The sequence below is a fragment of the Arvicanthis niloticus genome, chromosome 2 (genome assembly GCF_011762505.2).
Source record: "Arvicanthis niloticus isolate mArvNil1 chromosome 2, mArvNil1.pat.X, whole genome shotgun sequence".
Taxonomy (NCBI): domain Eukaryota; kingdom Metazoa; phylum Chordata; class Mammalia; order Rodentia; family Muridae; genus Arvicanthis; species Arvicanthis niloticus.
Window position 1 is genome coordinate 46866657 of NC_047659.1, and position 22227 is coordinate 46888883.

General features: G+C 42.7%; 1 protein-coding gene across 2 annotated transcripts in view; it reads right to left on the minus strand.

Annotated features, from left to right (window-relative positions):
- Positions 1-22227, minus strand: part of Slc25a12 (solute carrier family 25 member 12) — a 91830-nt gene that overhangs the window by 64615 nt on the left and 4988 nt on the right. For both annotated transcript variants that reach the window (XM_034495102.1, XM_076928895.1), the window contains exon 3: positions 3723-3865. In XM_034495102.1, the coding sequence (XP_034350993.1) occupies positions 3723-3865 (143 nt within the window). The remainder of the gene's footprint in view (positions 1-3722; positions 3866-22227) is intronic.

A 22227-nucleotide genomic window follows, 5' to 3' on the forward strand; every position in this document is an offset into this window, starting at 1 on the left:
GATGGAACCAAAAAAGACTGTTGACCAGTCCTAAGCTAGGTCTCACCTCACACTTAGCCAAGTTACTTAAACTTGTCTCAACTGAGCCTACTCGTTCCCCGGGTTCGCTGTTTCATAGGTGATTGTGCACAATATCACTACTGCTGTTTCGAGTTATACCCTGCATCAACAAAAGGCAAGAGTCCAGGCTTCCTAGAAAAATACTGTTTTCCTCTGCTTCTAGTAGTAATTTGTGGGTTAAATGAGAATCTGTTTCAAAAACATGAAAAAATTAAAAGGATAGAAGGAAGGAAGGAAAGAAGGAAGGAAGGAAGGAAGGAAGGAAGGAAAGAAGGAAAGAAGGCGGGCTGCTGCCAGGTGTGGCCAGTACTTAGGAGGGTGAAAAGCTGGGAAATTACCATATCTTATAACTCATTAAAAAAAAAAAAAAGAATCGTAAAAAAGTTATCTTTAAAATGTAAACTCACACCTGGTGGTGGTGGCACACGCCTTTAATCCCAGCACTGGGGAGGCAGAGGCAGGTGGAGGCAGGCAGGCAGGTCTCTATGTTCCAGGCCAGCCTGATCTACAGAGCGAATTTCAGGACATTCAGGGCTACACAGAGAAACCCTGTACAGAAAACAACAACAACAACAACAACCAAAAAAAAAAACAAAAACCGGCACTGGGAGGCAGAGTCAGATGGATCTGTGAGATAAACAGGCCAGCTAGGACTATATAGTGATACCCTACATTTAAAAGAAAAAAAACAGAGTAAACTCAATTCTGTATTACTAGATTCTTCACTACACAAAAGCTATTACTGACACACTCTCCCAACTCAACACTAGCATTCTACCTGACTGTATGAAAAATGTCCTACTTTAACAATACACCACAGCCTATAAAAATCATATAAAGTTTCAAAGGGGGAAAAAAGCAAGATAATTACAAAAAGCATCAAATACTTATGTGAAAACATGGTTATTCTAAAACCAGGTCTGGAACTGGAGAGGTGGCTCAGAGGTTGACAGCACTGGCTGCCCATCCAGAGGATCCAGGTTCAATTCCCAGCACCCACACAGTGGCCCACTGCCATGCAACTCCAGTCCAGAGGATTTGATGCTACTTCCTGGCCTCCTCAGGCACTGCATGCACAGATGTACATGCAGTCAAAACATGAAATAAAAATAAAGGGGAAAAAGGGCCAAGTGTGGTGGTGCACACCTTTGATGCCAGCACTGGGGAGGTAGAGGCAGGCAGATCTCTGTGGGTTCAAGGTCAGCTTGCTCTACATAGTTGAGTTCCAGGACAGCCAGAGCTACATAGAGAGACTCTTATTTCAATAAATAAATATAAAATCAGGTTTCAGATCCAATAAGCAACAAACATGCCAGTATGTTCTAAAATAGCAAAATGTATGTTACCTTTAATAATTCAAAATGAAGAATTCTAATTAAACAAATTCATTCATTCTCATAAACCATCTGTCTAACCACTACCCAGACTCTCTATAAATGACCTGATTGGCACCTTGGGAGCTGATCTGATATTTTTAATACTAAATAAAATGTATAACTTTTATATCCAACCCCTGTCATTGCAATGATGCATCTTCCAAGTCATTAAAGACTCATTGAGCTAACAATTTGTTGGTTGTCCCAAATTCCATGCACTGTGCTGAGTTCTATAGGACAGTACAAAAGAACTCAGTCAGCTCTTGCAGGAGGGAACTCTGGCAACATTGCTACTTCCTCCATTACAGTAGTCGGTTAAGCTGGACTACACGGGGCCAGTCTTGTCCCTCTCCAGCCTTTTCTCAAGCCTGAGATGCTTATGGTGATCAATGAAGCCTCTTCACTATCCAGCTTTTCACACAAGCACCTGCACAGCTAGGGGGAAGATCCTGGACCTCAGGGATCTGGAAATGGAGCTGAAAACTGCCATGGCGAACAGTAGTTTTCTTTACCTAATTCAGTAAGGGTTGCATGTTCCATAATCCAGCCCCATGCAATTTTACTAAGGTTAACAACTCCCTGTGAGGAATGGACTAACTCCACAGTAAGATAAACCTGTTGCTTTTGTGACTTCATCTTCATCCACTACAAGGCTAAAAGTACCCTAAGACAGGAAGTCATTAAGGACAAGACACAGCAAAAACAGCACACAAAGTCCCCAGTCTTATTCCAACTACATCTTCTGCAGCAACAAAGCAATGCCACAGTTGTCACACCAATACACTTAAATTCCCTGCTGCTTCCATAAACACACACACACACACAATACACACATACACAGACAATACACACACGTACACAATATACACACAATACACACACAATACATATAACACACACATATACACACACACAATACACACAAATACACGCTCACACATACACACACACTCACACACATACAAAACACACAAATACAAACTCATACATACACACACACTCACACACATATACACACATACACACACAATACACACACACACATACATGCATGCATGCACACACATGCATACACATATACACACTCATACATACACATACATACACACACATGAATGTTCTTTCATGCTTCATGACATTTCTTTTTTCCTCCCTGGAATTCTTCTCCCTTTTTGTCCAACTACCAGAACAGTCCCTCCCCCTGGTTTCATTCAAGTGTCCCGTCTTCTGTGATACTGTCCTAACTTCTCCAAGAGTCAGCCAAGCTGCCCGGGTTCTTCTCTCTATGTATGTGTCATTACTCTGTCTATCCCACAAACTCTGACTTGTTTTTTTCTTTGTCTGATCCTCTCTTTCCCATGAAGCTATGGGCTTATTCTTAAGGTTAGCAACCTCATTTCATTCATGAATATATTTATAAAGCCCAACAGTACCTGGGAAATTGTGGTGTTTAACATAATGTTTTCCATCTAAATAGGCAGAGAGATGAATACAGACCAGTCCCGAAGTTCTTCATAGTACCCATATCCTCCTAAACATGCTATAATTTACTTTTTTTTTTTTGCTTTATTGCCATTTGTGGCTTGCTTACTGACACATCCTATCATGAAGAATAATGCCTAACACAGTAACAGGCATTCTGTATTTTTCAAATAAATGAATAGAAAAAAATAAAATGAGTTTTCGGGAAGCCTCATTCTAAGCAGATGGTTCAATATAAAATATGGCTTCTCTTGTGTAAATTTTTTCAGAAAATAACAAATGACAACACGCTTGATATAGGCAGTAAATAATACCACTTTTATAAATTTCAAAGGCGAGATATTGACTCCTATTAAAACTGAATACAGGGCGGGAAAGATGGCTCAGTAGTTAAGAGCACTTATTCTCACTGGTGGCACACGTTCAGTTGTCAGCACCCACAGGGCAGCTCAGAACTATCTGTAACTCAATATCCAGAGAACTGGCGCCCTCTACTGGCCTCCTCACACTGCACCATTCATATAGTGCACATACATGCGGGCAGACCAAACACTTACATACATAAAAATAAATAAAATTTGAAATATTTCCAGATATAGGTGGGTCATCTTGACGCCCCTTTCATCTCAACACTCAGGAGACAGAAGCAGGAGAACCTCTGAGTTCAAAACCAGCCAAGGCTATGTAGTAAGACCATGTATTTAAAAAAAAAAAAAAAGGTAGATAGATGATGTGAAACATACAGTTTTACATTCTTAATAAAGTACATAATTGGTTCTCAGAACATTTATAAAAAGTCCTTACCCATCCTTGGTTTGATCAGCTACTCCTGCCAAGAGCTGCACAATCTTTGGGTTGCTGTTTGGATCATTGTACAAGCCGAGATAGCGTTGAACAAAGTCTTCTGGGGTCATGTAATGTTCCCCATCCACCTCAGTGCTGGCATACTGAAAGACAAGTAAGCAAGGCACACTGAAAACACCGTGACTCAGTACTGGCTACTAGCAGACAGCTGTTTGAGGGAAAGTAAACCAGAGGACAATTTTGAAATAAAAAAAAAAAGGGTAATGAATGTGGGTATTACTTCTGGATTCTGAAAAACCAAACACCCAGACACCAGTTGAAAAGCACAGAAAAGAACTGATACATGGTCAATACCGATGAACCCTGAAAATATGCTGGGTGAAATGAACCAGATACAAAAGGCCCACAGTGTAGAATCCCATTTACATAAAATGCCCACAAAGGCAAATCCATGGATGAAAACACAGAATTATGACAGCCAGGACCTGGGGAGGGAGACAGGAGCTAACCACTCGATGGGTATGGGGTTTCCTCTCTAAGAATGATGATTTTGTTCTGGAATTACGTAATAGTGATGGGCTTACTTTATACATGTTTAAAATAAATCCACTGAGTAGTAGACTTTAAAATGATTACAAGAAATTTTATATTATGTGAGTATTTTATCTCAGGTAAAAATACATGAATTGGGGCTAGAATGGTTCTGGAGTTAAAAGCACTGGTCACTTTTCCAGAAGACCTGGATTCAGTTCCCAGCACCCACATGACAGCTGACAGCAGTCTGTAACTCCAGCTACAGAGGATCTACCGCCCTCTTCTGGTTTTCTAATGCACTGCAACCACATGGTACATAAACACAAATGCAAGCAAAATACCCACACACATAAAATAAAAATAAATGAAGTTTTTGTTTTGGTTTGGTTTTTCAAGACAGGGTTTCTCTGTGTAACAGTATTAGGCTGTCCTGGAACTCTCTCTGTAGACCAGGATGGACTTGAACTCTCAGAGATCTGCCTACCTCTGCCTCCCAAGCTCTGAGATTAAGGGTGTATGTCACCACACCTGGTAATAAATAAATGTTTAAAAAAATAAGTAACAAAATAAAACACACAGGAGCTGTCAAGATGACTCCGTAGGTAAAGGCACTTGCTAAGAAGACTAATAATATAACTTCAATTCTTGGGGATCACACAATCGGAGAGAACCAATTCCCAATAGCTGTCTGCTGACTTTCACACATGTCATAGTACACATACATGCACACAAACACACAAAGTGTAAAACTACATAGACTGGGGAATATAGCTTTCTCATCTGAGTTTAATCTGTAGCACTACAAAAATAAAATAAAGATGCTAGTAAGATAAAAGGTACCAGAAAGACTGAGGAAAGTGGAAGTGAGGTCAAGGCCTGCAGGTGAGCTTGCACTTCCCAGGTGCAGCCTTTTTCTAAGAGTCAGAGTCAGGGGACAGGGGCTGTGGGTGACAGACAACTGCCACTAAACATGAAATTACTGTATTCTAAAGAGATCTTCCATTATTCCTAGTCGCTAGAAAAGAAAGAAAAATTCTTCTACCTCTCATGTCAATTTTTTTTTGAAGTATGCTTATCCAAAAAGCCCTTATCATTTCAAGCACAGCAGTATGACCAAGCATCATTACCCACAAATAAGTAAGAACAGAGAATTTCCCAAACTGAGGACTAGAGGGGCTCATTAAGTGTCTGGAGAGAAAGAGAGAGATAGAGAGAGAGAGAGAGAGAGAGAGAGAGAGAGAGAGAGAGAGAGAGAGAGAGAATATGAATGAATGAATATGAACATAAAAATTTCACTAAGGCCTCAATTCTCCCTCATAAAACTGCAGGACAGCAGGGGGTAGGGGAAAAAAAAGAATAATCCTAAAAGTTTTCAGAGAGAAACACCAGGTCAGGATAAAGTATCAGGACGACACTTGAAAACAGTGGGTTGAAACCCAAGAGAAATTTCCAACTGAGAATTCTAAATTAAGCCAACTCCCCATCAGATGTAGCTAACTACACTATTGTGAGATATCCATATTCTCAGCATTACTTCTGCCTTCGTGTTCCAGTTCTTCGGAAACTATAGAATTTTTTATTACATTTATTTATCTGGGGTGGGCACGTGTGCCAGAGCATGAGTGTGGAGCTCAGAGAGCAACTTCTGAAAGGCAGCTCTCTCCTTCCTCCATGAGGATCCCAAACATCAAACTCAAAGTTACGGAGCTTGACAAGCTTTATCTTGTCTTTTATCAGCTCTGTCTCTCAATGGCCCCAGTAGAATTTTGGTTTTTAAAGAGAGAGTGAACTAAATCAAAGAGAGATATAGGATGCAGGGGCAGGCGATCCACTGAGGAATTGGGCAAGGGAACCCCTAGAACCACAGTGCTGCAGCCCTCGAGCACTGTGACCTACTCCTGACTCGAGCAGATGGAGAGGTGGAGGAAGCAAAGTCACCTCTGGACACAGAGTGCAGAGGAAAGAGATGCTGGTCTGTGAAAATGCTGCCTTCTCAAAGACCCACTTTTGTCTCCTAGTTAACATTCCAACTTGGCCCTGTGCCTGTATCCTCAATGCCCAACCCTGACTCAACTGTTTTTCCCTTTCACACATATCCCCTTCCACCTGAATTTCACTGTTTCTCACCTAAAATATCAGGGGAGAATCTTTGTCTAGTTTGTTCCCTAATATGCCCTCCCAAGTAGCAAAAACTGTGCCTGCCACATAGTAGGCACTCAAAAAAAAATCCATTAGTCAATTAGTAAGTATACAGACAAGCAAATAAAAATGTGATAATCTTTAAGTGTGAAAACAGAGGCCTCTACATTGTCTTCAGACCTCAAGTACACTGCATGCACGCCATGTGCATGCATAAACACACACACACACACCCTAAATAAAATGTATTTTTTAAAAAAAGCTAGGCAGTGGTGGCACGTCTTTAATCCCAACACTTGGGAGGCAGAGGCAGGTGGATCTTTGTGAGTTGGAGGCCAGCCTGGTCTACAGAGTGTCCTTTTAGGACAGCCAGGGCTACTTAGAGAAACCCTGACTCCAAAACATAAACAAACATAAATAAATGAATGGAGATAGATAGATAGATAGATAGATAGTCCTGAAAGCCCAGCACTGAGAAAGCAAGGCAGAATCGGGAGGATCATCCCTAGTTCAAGGCTAGCCTGGTCTATATAACAAGATCCTGTCTCAAACAACCAACCAACCAAAAAGACACAATTTGGCTCAAAATAAACAATATTTGCACTCAGAATAATGTTGCTACTGAATAATAATGAAACAGTATAACTGTATTGAGAAGAACAGGGGAAAAAACCTGAGAGTATCATAAAGCTGCTTGGCCAGCTGGCCCACAAAGCCCTGGGCTCAATCCCCAGATCCCCAGGACCACAGGAAAGAGGAAAGCTTGCAGACATCAGCATAAAGATATAAAAGGAAAAACCAAAGTAAACAGCTAAAGGAGGGTCTCCGGGTCACCTCTGGGGAGTGAGATGGGGAGAGGGAACAGGGCAAAGGGCTGTTGATTTGCTCTTCGGTTAACTGGTTCAAATACCTGTGAACAGTGTAAACCAAGACACACGTTCTTCCAACCAGTAGGAGATTTAAACCAGAAATGTTTCCTTTGTCTTGTTCTAAAAAAACACCACCAGAGGTTGCAGCAAAGTGCTGTGTCAAGTTGCAGAAGAGGGGGCCTAAGGAGGACTTCTTTACTAGCTGCCGCTATCACAAGCACTTGAGAGGCACCTCCATCCAAAGGCAGCTCGCCCTGGCCACATGACTTCAAAAGCCATGTCTGAAGTAGTCTTGTGTTTTAATCCTGGCTCTACTACAAACCAGCTCATCTGAGTCCTTAGACAGCTCATTCTTTTCCTGGGACTCTAGATCATGCATGCTCCTGTTTGATAAAGATAAAGAGAGTCTTTGATTTATCAAAAGAGCAGGTCTGTAAGCAAAGGAACAAACGCAAAAAAGCAAACGGAGGCTAGAGAAATGACGCACCATAAAAGCATACCACTGCTCTTGCAGCAGAAGAATCCAGTGACTCACAAATGTCTGTAACTCTAGCTCCAGAGGGCTTCGAGGCTTCTTGCCTCCTCAGACACTCACATTTACTTGCACACGCCCCAGCTCAAGAATATACACAGTTAAAAATAATAATAAAAATCAACCTTCAAAAGAATAAACTGTCTGAGATATTTAGCACTATTGGTACTTAAATCCTAGATGCTAATAACAATAAGTATATTCTAGCAGTTCTTGTTACACATGTCTTTCCTTGTTCTTCAGCATTTTTTGCATAATAGGACACATATAGATATTTTGTTGTTTTGTTTTTTGAAACAAGGTTCCTATATCCTGGGCTGGCCTGAAACTCACTATGACCTTGAACTTCTCATCCTCCTACCTCCATCCCCCAACCATTCCGACCCATCCCCGGTTCTGGGATTGCATAAGTGAGCTCCTATCCAGTGCCAGAGATCAAACCAAAGCACTCTACCAACTGAGCTAAATCCTCAGTCCCTGGACAGGTTTGAAGAAGAGCATGAAACCAGCAGAACTAAGACAGGCCAGAGTGGAGACTGAGAGAGCGCCACAGTAGTCATGGGGATACTGCGAGTGGCAAAGGAGATCAATACAAAGAAAAACCGACAGCAGAACTGAAGGAAGCTCACAAGCCAACCACCACTGGAACATAACTGCCCCAAACTCAGCCAGGATGTAGGACAAGCGCCATGGAAGCCAAAGGAACGTTCTGGGGGCAGTGGCTGGGGTAGGGCGGAGGGAGACAGCATATGATTTCAACCTCGGCGGATGGCTGCAGAAATGAGAAAAATCTTTGTTCTATCTGGGAGGGGGGTTAATTGGAGAAAGAAATAAAAATAAAGAGAGTGTGGACCTGGGGGAGGATATGGTTCACAGGTACAGCATTTGTACAACATGAAGGAGGCCCTGGGTTTGATACCTAACACCACCAAGAAGGGCGGCAGGGGTGGGGGTGAGGGAAGGACAACACAGGGCACGGGATGGACAATACTGTCCTTTCTTAAGCATGTAACTGTGTATTCTCTTTTCCTATTTATGAAAGACAAAAGGGAAAAACAAGAGAATGAGAGGGTGGACTGAGTGGATATTGTTCAGGAGGTGGCTCAGGGTGTAAGAAAGCTTGCTACGCAAGCATGACCTGAGTTCAAATTCCCAGCACTAAAAAGACAAGGGTGATCATGCAAGTTTCTGTAGCACTTGGCAGGTGGAGACAGGAGGATTGCTGGGACTTGTTGACTGTCGAGTTTAGTAAGAGTTCTTCCTGCAGGCTCAGTAAGAGAAGGTGCACATTGTGTCTTGCACACACCCCATCCCTATTCCAATGACGACCATATGCCACACGCAAAAACATAGAAAAAAATGAAAGGATGAATGAATGGATGCGGACTGAGTATCCCAAAATGCTTAGGAGGAGAAGTGATGCGGAATTTCCCCAATTGGTTAAATAATAAAGATAAGAATCCAATCACTGGGCAAGAAGGAGGCGGGCCTTCCGGATCCGAGAGCGGAAGAGAGAAAACAGGAGGAAGGGACTTCCTTTTGGACGGCAGAAGCAACCAACATGTAGGCTGGGGTCTCTTAAGTCAGGTGGCTGAATCCACCAGGATCCGCCACTGTAAGATTTCTAACATAGAATACTTGGTGAATTTAGGATGCTAGATTCTGCACCCAGTGATTGTGCTCTGTTGATTCTAAACTAAGACTTTCTGGTGTTTTCCATCTCGTGGCAGTTCAACTGTGCTCCAGGGAAAGGTAACCACGGCAGGGCGTGGGTTGAGTGAGCACCCCCCCCCTCCCCCAGGTACAAAAATTTGGGAGTGCTGAGCAGATTTGGTAGCAGCCAGTCGTGGGGAGGAGAGAACTATCTTGGAGTTCTGGAGAGGCCTTGACAAGGGAAAGCATGCCGACTCAGGCTGGGAACAGACTGAGACCACAGGCGGTGCCTAGCCAGTGATAGCGTGTGTTGTTTTTTATTTACTACACGCTACAGAAAAGTATTTTTAATTTCAGATTATTCGCCTATACTAATGGGAAATCTTTTTACTGTTGTTATTTTTGTTGTTTTTTTTTTTTTTTTTTTTTAGGCAGGGTCTTAGGTAATCTAAGCTGCTCTCAAACTATGTAGTAGTGTAAAGACTCTTGGGGAACCTTAGCTTACCGGAGACCCCCTGAATGAACCACACAGAGACATGAATTGATGCAAATAAGCAAGAGGAATTTTAGTGACCCAATGCACTGCGTTCTTCCTGCACCTGAAGGAGAGGTGGCGACTCCGGGCAGCCCATTTGATCAGTTTTTATACAGTTTAAGGGGTAGACTAGAGAAATGGTGACTAGGTACAATGTGATTGGCAGAACAGTGTGACTTTTAAACTGATTGGTCTTTAGGGAATCAGGTGGCAAGGACCTCCCTTGTCTGTTAGTAACAAGGGTTGGTCCTCCTGCATAATGTGTCTACATGCTCTGGGCCTTCCCTACCCGCAGGTTGGTTCTCTTCCACGTGCTCTGAGGAATGTTAATCACCCTCTGGGGGGGGGGGGGACTAGAGTCCTCTGTCCAAGGAATGTTAATTAGCCTCTCCCATCCAGCAAGTGACCCATGACCTTTCCAAAGTTCTTGAGCTGACCTCTTCAGTAGAAGCTGGTCTTCTTGCCTCCCCCAAGTGCTAGGATTATAGGCACCGCCACACCTGCTCCTTAAAGCCATATCCAAACACAAAGTTCCAGTGTTTCATACATACTCTGAAGGTTCAACTGAGAAATGTTCCCCATAGCCTGGGGCATTTGGAGACTTGGTCTCTAGCTGGTAGCTGTCTGGGGAGGTTTAGGTAGTAGAGCCTTGCTGGGGGAAGTTTGTCACTGGAGGCCAACTTAGAAATTAAAAGCTTCCCATCACCTCCGGTTTCCCTCTCTGTGCTCCCTGCTTGTGTTTGAAGACGTGAGCTCTCCGCTTCCTGCTCTTGTAGCCACGTCTGCTGCTTGCTGCCATGACAGACTCATCCCTCTGGAATTGTCAGCCCAAATAAGCGTCTCCTAGAAGTTGCCATAGTCATGGTGTTTTATCCCCACAACTGAAAAGTAATCCACACGCCTTTCTGTGCGCAGCCTGAAGGTGACTTTAATACATTTTTTCAGTGTGTTTTGTTTCTTGATCTCAACCTGTTATATTAGGTCGGGTTGAGATTTACCTTACTTGCTACCTCTTGTTATCAAATCGGTGCTCAAAAACCTGCATTCTGAAGCATTTCCGACCTCAGCGTTTGGGAATAGCTACGTTCAACCTATACCACTTTCTCAAGAAGAGCAGAAAGACAGAACACATCAGGTTCTTGGTAACAAATTACCTGCCCATTCTTTCTGACCAAGAGGCGTGTGTTCTCCAGTGTTTGAGCCTGGCCAACGGGACAAGCCTGCCCAGAACACACAAAGTAGATGGCACCCAGAAAGTCTCCAGGATCCCCTGTGACTTTTAAAACCCAGGAAACAGCAGCATTAGCACAAGCTACCAAGGACACAGAAGCCAACAAGGAAAACAAATGGTTTTGTTGACATGCTCTGGCTCAGGCCTTGCCGGTACCTACAGTTATAAATGATGCCAGAGAACAACTCCCCCTCAGGTACTCCGCCAGTGTTTTCTTCAACTCTCTCTGTCTGCTTTAACTTGATTTTAACTGAAAGATAAAGTGTGGAGCTGGAGGGGGGGGGGAGGCGGGGGGGGGGGGACGACTCTAAGTCATCTGCAGGAGTCAGTACTTCTACAGAAAGCAGTGAACTAATTAACCCATTACATTAGAGACAATTACTTGGCAATGTCAGGAAGCCTGTTGCCTGAATAGACAGAGCCAAAGAGAGTACTGAATGGAAACTAGAAGCTACCCAGAGTTGGTTAAAATGCTAAAACGAATTATCTGTTATACTAATAGAGAGGAACTGGCACTACAAACATAGGTGACATGGAGGCTGTAGAGGCAGGTCTGCTGTGGGAGAACACACACCTAGACTGATCACACCCAGTTCCACCCCCTGCATGCACGCACACTCTCACATGCACACACATTCATACCCACAATGCATGCACACACTCATACACATACATCCACACACTCATGCACACACACGTGTACATACTCATACAGGCACACATACACTCATATAAGCTCACACTCATACATGCACTCACATTCACACACACATGTGCACACATTTTTTACATTCATGTCTTCACATGTGAAAGAATGCACATGGGCATGGCACACATGTGAAAGCCAGAGAACAGCTTTTGGCAATGGGTTCCTTCCTTCCACCAGTTAAGTCCTAGGGATCAGATTCAGGTTGTCAGGCTTGATAGCAGGCACTTTTAAAATCTGAGCCACCTTGCCAGAGCTGTACATATATAAATTATTAGACTCTAAAGAGGATGAAGTGTAGAGTAGAATCCTTAGCAACAAAATAAAATGGAGGTGGTGTGTGTTTGTGTGTGTGTGTGTGTGTGTGATGCGCTTAAACCCAAAGTACTTTAAAAATAGTTTCTGTGTCCAATTCTAGGTGGTGAGATAACACACAGGCCTCTTTATTTTTACTTTTTAGGAAGGAAAGATACCTTGTGGTGCTTGCTTTTAGGCCTTGCACTAGGGAACCTGAGGCCAGCCTGAGTGAGCAAATGAGCAAGATCCTGTCTCAAACATCAAGAGAGAAAGAGAGAGAGAGATACACACAGAATAAAGATAAGGTAATATAAGGATAGAAATAAAAATATTAAGGGCCTTATTGAGGCTGTCTCTCTGTGATAATCAAAATGTCTTAAATATTTACACTAAAAAAGGCAAAAAAAAGAGAGAGAGACTTAAAATAGTATTTTGAGTGTTCTGCTATGGACCAGAGTTCAGTTCCCAGAACCCACATCAGACAGCCATAGCCTGTGACTCCAGCTCCAACAATCTAGCACTAACTTCTGGCCTCTAAGAGCATGGCATTCATGTATGCACTCAAGTATAGAGAGACACAGACATATGCACATGATTTAAATAAAACCTTTAAAGCTTGGAGTCAGCTGGGCAGTGGTGGTGCACACCTTTAATCCCAGCACTTGGGAGGCAGAGGCAGGTGGACTTCCAAGTTTGAGGCCAGCCTCATCTACAGGGTGAGTTCCAGGACAACCAGGGCTACACAGAGAAACCCTGTCTCGGAAAAAAAATGAAAAGAAAAAAAAAAACAGTTATGCTAAAGATTTAATATTCTTAGTAATTTAATAGTTTTATAACATCTTTCCCCCGTTTTTGTCCTATTATTTAAAAGGGTAACCTAAAATAACTTGAAATAAAATTACCAAGTATTATATCCTTATGCCAAATAACTTTAGAGTTAATCATCTACCATTTTAAAGATGTCTCTTAAGCAGTTGTAAATCCCTTCTGGGCAAGCCGTCAAGGACACATGAAAGACACTGACAGGAAGAAGCTGACAGAAGCTGACAAAAACAAGTGATCTAGCTTCTAGATTAAACTTTTTCAACCCAACCCAAGTACTCAGAATGCAAACGGGCACACAGCTTTTGACATTTCCAGAAACATTTAAACGTATGCAAAGGATGGTTCCCATGTGCTTGAGGCCTTGGCTGGCTGAGGCGTGAAAAACAAAATCAACCTTATGGGAGCCTGGAGTTCTCATACATAGAATCAAAACTACACATTAAAGTTGGCAGGGTTTCGTATACAAGAGCATGTTGTAATTACACTGAACTATCTATGGCCCAAGGGGAGAAGATCATGCCACCCAGAAACGTTGGGCCTTTTGAAGCCAAAAGATGAATGCATCAAGGCCTCACCTGACCGGTGTAAACTAGATAGTACTACTGGCAGTTTACTACCATTAACCTTAAGTGACCTTTCAGATACATGACGCCTACTTTAAAAGCTAACTGTGTTAACTATAGCGTACAAAGAGCTCACACATCTCTAAACTTCTATTAAGGATTATCTCAAAAATTCATAACTGGAAGAGATTTATTTTAAAGTCTAAAGATGATAAATTGTGTGCTGGAGAAGATGGCTCAGCGGTTAAGAGCACTGGCTGTTCTTCCAGAGGTCCTAAGTTCAATTCCCAGCAACCACATGTTGGCTCACAACCATCTGTAACAGGATCTGATGCCCTCCTCTGGTGTGTCTGAAGACAGCTACAGTGTACTCAGATACATAAAATAAATAAAAATAAAATAAAAGAGCCGGGCAGTGGTGGCGCATGCCTTTGGCAGGCAGATTTTGAGTTAGAGGCCAGCCTGGTCTACAGAGACAGTTCCAGGACAGCCAGGGCTACACAGAGATACCTTGTCTTGGGGGAGGAAAAAAAAGATAAAATGTAATCTGTTTGAATGGTGTATATTAAAAAAAAATAGATTCATTGATTTTGACTCAAATGTGTGTGTGTGTGTGTACACATATACATACACATGTATTTATTTCAGTTCTGGGCATGCTGGAAAGATGGCTTAGCAGTTGAGAGCACTGGCTGCCCTTTAGGGTTGTTTCCAGCGCCCATGTGAGGGAGTGCAGAACCACCTGTAACTCCAGCTCCAGGGAATCTGATACTCTCTTGCTAGCAACTGTAGTCACATGCACATACCCTGTCCCCAGAGATATATATGTATAGATAGATATAACATTATATATGATTAAAATAAAACATTTTAAAAATTGTGATGAAATTTTAATAGATAACCAGAATATGTATATATATATATTTTTTTTTTAATTGTTTTGTTTTATTTTTTAGTTTTGTTGTTGTTTTTGAGACAAGGTCTCACTTCGTAGTTCTGGCTGTCCTGGCACTTACTATTACTAGACCGGGCTTGCCTTGAACTCAGAGATTATGTAATGTAACAAGATCAAACACTTTCTTTAAAAAAAAAAAATACATGCATACCAAAACTGAGGTCACATATCTAGAAAAACTACTTTTTAAGCCCAAAATCTGTGGAAATCAGATCTGTGTTATTGCACATTCATCCTAAGCCCATGCTGGGCATGATGCCAGATAATTGCCTATACAGACAGGTCTCATTGCAGGTGAGTAAGACACAACCCAGTGTTAGAAGGTTGGCATGATGAACAAGAAAACCAGGGTCAGAAACTGGGGGCCAGTAACTCATGGGGAACTTGTTGGCAAAAAGTCAACTGGGCACCGTGGCAACTGTCCTTGCAGCTACATGGGAAGCTAAGGCTAAGGAGTCCTTGAGAACAGCCTGGTAACGCCGGTGGACGGCATCTGCAAATCAGCAACTCTCCCACTGCTTTTCTCAGTTTATTCTCTGACAAGGGGCTGCAAGCCAAAGCCGGCCTGTTGTTGAGAGGGGATCTTTCCCATTTGGAAATGGGAAAACATGAATGTTGAACTCAACACTCTGAAATACTTGGAAACCCGGTGGTGGCACATGCCTTTAATCCCAGCACTCTGGAGGCAGAGGCAGATGGATCTCTGTGAATTTGAGGCCAACCTGGTCTATAAATTGAATTCCAGGATAGCCAGGGCTCCAGGGGGAGATCCTGTCTGGTGGGGGGGGGGGGCATGCTTGGAAACAGGTTGGGGGATCAAAGTTCCCTCCTCACAGAACTTTCTGCTTTCCCCCTAACATGGAAGGGTTACTTTTCTTACTCTGCCTCTCAAACCAAGGTTGACCAGGGGTCAGCTTGCCAGCAGGTCAGCTGTGACTGGTCTAAGCAACTCTCCCTGCATATCCAACATTCGGCTGTAACCTGGGTCAAAACTGTGTCTCCAGAACCGGTCCAATTGAGATAAACTAACATTTCAGATATTAACATCCATCCAGTTTCACCGACTCCAGAAATGACAGTCACTGAGGTTGGTCACTAGCTGTGTCAGCCAGAGCCATTTCCTAAGAACAACTGAGGAGGACAATATGTTCCAGGGCAAGGGCTGAGAGCATGAAGCTAATCCTCCCGCTGTCCACCCTTACTGCCTGTGCTTCCCACAGAAGCCAAATTTAGTCAGGAACGCATGCCCTTTCACTGAACACGCAGCCTGCATGAGGAGCAAACGCCACAACACACCTGACACACAGCCCTGCCACAGCAGTGGCATTAGCCTTATTCTGCCACACTGAGTCCATGGAGATGAAAGCTTACTCTATCATAATTGTTTCAAGCGGGAAGAAATAACTTTCTACACATGACGAGCAGGGTGTGGTGTCTAATGTCTGTCAACCTAGCTCTCAGAAGACTGAGGCAGGAGGATTATGAATTTGGGTCCAGCTTTGACTACAGTGAAAGTTCCAGGCAAACCAGATCGACACAATAAGATCTTATCTCAAAGCCAGGCAAACAAAAAGGCCAAACTGACTTTTTAATTTTAAGAACTTTACTAAGGCATAGAAATACTTTAAAAGAAAAATTTAGTGAGTGATAGTAAACTTTCCAAGCTTACTAAAAATCACGTGTTTTAAGGAAAAGTGGTTTCATCCAGTTTACTTATTTATATGCTTTAAAATATATTTCTCTTATTGTTTATTGTGTGTATGAGATAGGTGCATGGACAGAACCCAGGTCTTTAAGCTTGGCAGGAAGTACCTTTACCTGCTGTGCCAAATTACCAGCCTAGTTCAAGGCTTTTTGCAGCAAGGTCTTGCTGCCTCAAGCTTGTGACATTCCTGCCTCAGTCCTCCTCTAGGTAACAGCTTCAGACGTGTGTTACCGTAACAATTTTATGAGGTGGTGGGCAAACTCAGGACTTTGCGATGGCCAAGCAAGTACTCTAACTAAATTATGTCCTGGTCCCATACATCTGGGTTTAATATAAATATTAAATTTACATATACAACCTTCAAATCCGTCAGAAACAAAATCCATTTGATGTTTTTTGCAAACAAAATTCTCCAGAATCCTGCCTTTCTTTCTCAGAATGCTTCCCATAAATGCTATCACTTGTTTTCCTTTATGCCTCATACATGCATTAAGAACAGACAAAAATATTTTGAAATTGGGCTTGCAAGATGGCTCAGTGGGTAACAGTGCTTGCCACCTGACGATGTAAGCCTAATGACCTCAGTTCAACCCCAAACCCCTGTGGAGGTGGAAAGGAAGAAACAGTGTCACAATAACAAACTAAATTCATGTTTTAAAAGACTGTAAAACTTAAAACATATGTTTTTTTCTGTCCATTATAGCTAGGCCTAATGTCAGCTAGGGCAATGCAATTCCTAACAGATCAGGAAAGAGCTCAAGAACCTTGTAAGTGCTGGCTCTTCCAAAATGATTTTCTCTTTAAAAATGATCAGAAACCTTAGAAATAAAATAATGACCTCAGAGAATCCAATAACTGGAACCAGGAAGCCTCCCAAGGGAGATTAAGATAAATAATTAATTTGTATTGTTCTTCAAATAAATACTTTAATCTCTTGTTCTAAGTAACCATGGGAACATACAAGGAGCGTATATGTTCACAAGCCTGGACAAACTGTGTCTCTTTGATAATCAAGATACAGTTCCTAGGGAGATAGCATACCTTGGTGTTAAGGTTTAGACCAACATTCTGCCACAGGAAAAGTAGGCCTTTTATCCTGAGAGCAGATGTTGAAAAGATCAGAGTGACAGATCAACCAAAGGCAGTAAACAACTCTGGCCTAGATCATCTTATTTTTTAATATATGTTTTTTGTTAGTTTGTTTTTTGGCTTTTCGAGACAGGATTTCTCTGGGTAGCCCTAGCTGTCCTGGATCTCATTCTGTGAAACAGGCTGACCTCAAACTCACAGATGTTTGTGCCTCTGCCTCCCAAGTGCTGCAATTAAAGGCATAGACCACCACAGTCCAGTTATATATTTTACATTTATTTGTGTGTGTTTGAATGACCGTGTGTGTGTGTGTGTGTGTGTGTGTATGCACTCCCCCATAGAGGCCAGACTAAGGTTATCAGATCCCCTGGAACAGGGTTATAGATGGTTGTGAGCCACCCAGCAGGTGCTAGGAACCAAACTCAGATTGTATGCAACAGCAGCAGATGCTCTTAACCACGGAGCCATCTCTCCAGCCACAAAAAGCTTTTTTTTTTTTTTTTTTTTTAAAGTAGAAATTAAAAGAGTGATTCTGAATTACTAACAGTTTATAATTGAACCATTGTTGTTTTTCTGGTCCCCACTAAGCAACTGACAGTTCTGGAGGAAACAGCTGCTGCCTGCCATAGTATCAGATCTCCCAGCCTCAGACTGCAACCATACATCTCCTCAGAACTGTCCAGGAGAATTACCACGAGGCTGCTCCATCTGCACATGGGGTCTTGTGAAGACACTCAGATCATGTCTTAAGAATGCACCTGGTTACTCATACATGATGATTTTCTTAGTTAGGGTTTCTATTGGTGCAACAAAAACACCAAAATGCAAGCTGGGGAGGAAAGGGTTTACTTAAACTCACATTTCCAGATCAAAGTCCATCACTGGAGAAAGTCAGGACAGGAACTCAAGGAGGGCTGGAACCTGGAGGAAGGAGCTGATACAGAGGCCATGAAGGAGTGCTGCTTCCTGGCCTGCTTCATATGGCTTGCTCAGCCTGCTTTCTTATAGAACCCAGGACCACCAGCCCAGGGATGGCACCACCCACAATGGTCTGAGCTCTCCCCCATTGATACTAATTGAGAAAATGCCTTACAGCTGGATCTCATGGGCAGCATTTCCTCAACCGAGAAGGCTCCTTTCTTTCTGATGAATCTAGCTTGTGTCAGGTTGACACACAAAACCAGCCAGTACAATGACAAACACCTGTTAACAGCTAAGTCACTTTATTAATTTCAGCACAGCTATCTAGGCAAAAACTTAAAATAGTATTCAAGCGGGGAGGGAGTCTTCATCTCTGTGCAGAACTGGAACAAGACACGAAACTTGGTTCGGTTCTTAGGATAACAGGCATACTTTAGCAGTCACCTCGTTTAATCTTGACAACACTTGTCTGTACAGTGTGTATTAGCCTTAGACAGAAAATACATTCCAAAAGCAATATAATAAACACCTAAGGCATGTTTAAAAGGGGTCAAATGAGGATTCAAACCCATGTTGGTAGCCAGGTGTGGTGGCCAGTGCCTATAACCCAGCTCACTGGAGTGTGAGGAAGGCCGATTCAGAGTTCAAGTTTACCTGAACCACCTAGTAAAACCCAGTCTAAAAAAATCAAGACAAGTCCAAACCAAACACACATACAAGAACTTAAAAAGCAAAACAAAGCCCATGTCGGTTTATCTACAACGCCCATGTTGGCTCCAACTGGATTCTGAGGCCTCCTGCATGTCTTTATCCAGTTCAAGATGTTCTAAGAGCACTGTTGACAGATAAACCCAAAGAATCAGAGTCTATGCAAAGCAGCCATCCACAAGGAACCATGGAAGCAAAAAGAGCAGCTTACATACCAATACAGTCTACTTAAACATGTTCTGTTGGAACTATAATTTCAACCATTTGAAAGGGAAAAAGAGGCCTTCACTTTTTTTTCTATCTTGCTGAAAAAAAAAAAAAAATCCAAATTCTTCACACAGCCTAGATACAAAGGCCTGCTGGACATGGCTCATTTCTGGACAGAGGATTCCCCACTCACTGATGTTTCAAACCCACTGGCTTCTTTTCTAGCTGTTGAACATATCGAGCCATTTTGTACATCCAAGCTGTATTGATGTGAGCCACGCCCTTGGAATCCTTCCCAGCACTTCACCTTGAGTTGCCATTCAGTTCTCAACACTAATACACTGTTGGGAGCTTTCATCAACCTCTTGGAATGGTGAAAAACTGCGGCCCCATCATCATTCTTTTTATCTCCTTACTGAACTTGTCATCCCTGTAGTAACCTGTTTGTGTGTGTGAGTTTTTCTATGTCTGAGCCATTCCTGGATGCCTGGGATCCAGACTCAGGTCTTCATGCTTGTGTGGCAAGCACTGTACTGACTGCCATGTCCCCAGCGCCTTAAAATCTCTGCTGTAACTCTGTAGTGACACACCTCCCACACATGACAACACAGGCCAGGAAGGCCCTTTGCTCAAAGCCCTGCTGAAGTCCCTTCTCAACCTTTCTCCCAAAGACAAACAGCATAGCAAGTGAACAAGTACTTGGTGAGCCGAAGGATGCTCTTTTCCACCAAGCATTCACATCATCTCAAAACCGTAAGAAACTCACTCTTGTTTTACACTGTCATCACCACCTTCAATTCTTCAATCTAAAATAAGCAAGATAGGGCTAGGGATGTTGTTGGGTGGTAGACCACTTGCCCAGTATGACCAAGGTCTCGGGTTGGATGCATTGCAAACAAGAAACAAAGAAATAACACCTATGTCCAGAAGTACACTTTCATGTGTCTTATGACATTCGTTGTCCATTGGTGCTAATGAAGAAAAGAACAGGAATCAAAATAATATTTGAATTCTGTTATCTCAGACAAATTCGGCCCAGCATACATAGTTGTATAGTCTTCCAGCCCATAATAAATCATTAAGCGGACACAAAGTCTACCAACTAAAAAGAATTAAGAGATCCTTTAAAAATTGTACAAATTTGTTACAAGCCTTCTTCGTCACAAAGCACAGAGATGGCTAAGTCATCCTTTCTGACATTTGTCAGATCTGGAACAAACACGCTGCAGCATCCTCTGTCCCCACCTCACCTGCCTCTTATTACTTCTCTCACCACTGTATACTTCTGATGGAGAAAAACTAGATCAATGATAGTGTGTGGCAGAGGAAGGCTTAACTGGAAAGATGACAGTTAGAAGGGTGTCCATAGTAAAATTTCAGCCTGAGGACCAGATGTAAAATTATAGCACAGTTGAACAGTCTAAGAATCCGTCTGTCGTGCCCGATTTCCTGGGATGGGGGGAAAGGCACAATCCTAGAGATCACTGGTTTTTGGGTTTTTTTTTTTTTTTTTTTTTTTTTGGTTTTTAAATTTTATTTATTTACTTTATATGTGTGTATGTATGTATGTTTTTACATATCTAAGTCTATGTATGTGCACCACATGCATACCTGTTGGATCCCTGGAACTGGAGTTACCTATGGTTGTGAGCCATGGGTAGTATGCACGTATATGTGTTCACATGTATGTGGATGCATATGTGGATGTGTAGGCCCTAAGTTCACATTGAGTTTCTTCTAACATTCCCACATCTATTTACAAGCAAGCTCAACTCTGTAGCCAACCTCTCCGACTCCATAAACAGATGCCCTATCAGGTGGCATCTCTTCCTAAAAATGCAAGATTCACTGTTCCTCCAATCCTTCCCTAGCTAACAGCAAATCCAAGCTTCTGTGCTTACAAAGTCCCTGGTGTTATCTTGCCTTTCCATTTCCCCAGACACTAGCTCCCCAGGTCACTATTCCTATATGGATCATTTCAATAGCCTCTTAGCTGGTACCCCCACTTACTGCCAATCTCTCCACACTCTATCCAACACACACAAAGAGCTGCCACATCCCTCCACTCCAATTTTCCCACTCAGAAACCCACAGAGCCTACCTACTGCTTCAAACCCAAACCCCTCAGCCCATTTTTCCTAGGTAGTTACAATACAGAGACACATTTTAATTTTACCTCCCAGGTAGCTGGATTATTTTGTCTTTAATATTCTCAGCAAAATATAGCTGCTAAAATCTCTATTAGAACTCGGTCTTTCAAAAAAAAACAACCCCATTCCAAAATTCTCTAAGCATGCAATGTAAGGGTTAAGAGTATATGTTCTAGGCCTGGGCATGGTAGCACTGCCTGTGAACTCCACACTTGGGAGCTGAGGCAGGAGGCTTGCAAGGTGGAGATGATCTTGGGCTACAAGGTGAGTAAGACCTGGTCTAAAAAATAATGATAATAAAAGATCTTCTAGAGGTGAATGGAAACGGGATCAAAAATGGGGGATTTTCAACCTGACATGGCGGTGAGAGTCTGTAATCCCAGCACTAGAGAGGCAGGTAGATCTCTGCGCTCAAGGTCAGCCTGGTCTACAAAGAGCATTCTAGACCAGCCAGGGTTGCATAGTGAGATCCTGTCTTAAGAAAGGAGGGAGTACTTTTAGATTCTTTCTTCTATAACATAGCTGAACAAGTTAACATACCCCATAAAGCTGTTCCTCCCCACACCCAAGTTCCAGCTTGGCTTGGAACTGGAGAGGAAGACCAAACTGACCTAGGACCCTGAGAGATCTGCCGGCCTCTGCCTCTCGAGTGCTGGGTTACAGGTGTAAGACATCGAGTCCACTAAAGCTGCTTTTGTTTTGTTTTACTCTGTGTAGCCCTGGCTGTCCTGGAACCCACTCTGTAGACCAGGAGGCTGGTCTGGAACTCAGAGACCCATTAAATCTAAATCTGCTCTTCTGAAAGAAAGAGAGAGGGGGAAGGAAAAGAGAGAGAGAGAGAGAGAGAGAGAGAGAGAGAGAGAGAGAGAGAGAGAGAATGGGTTCT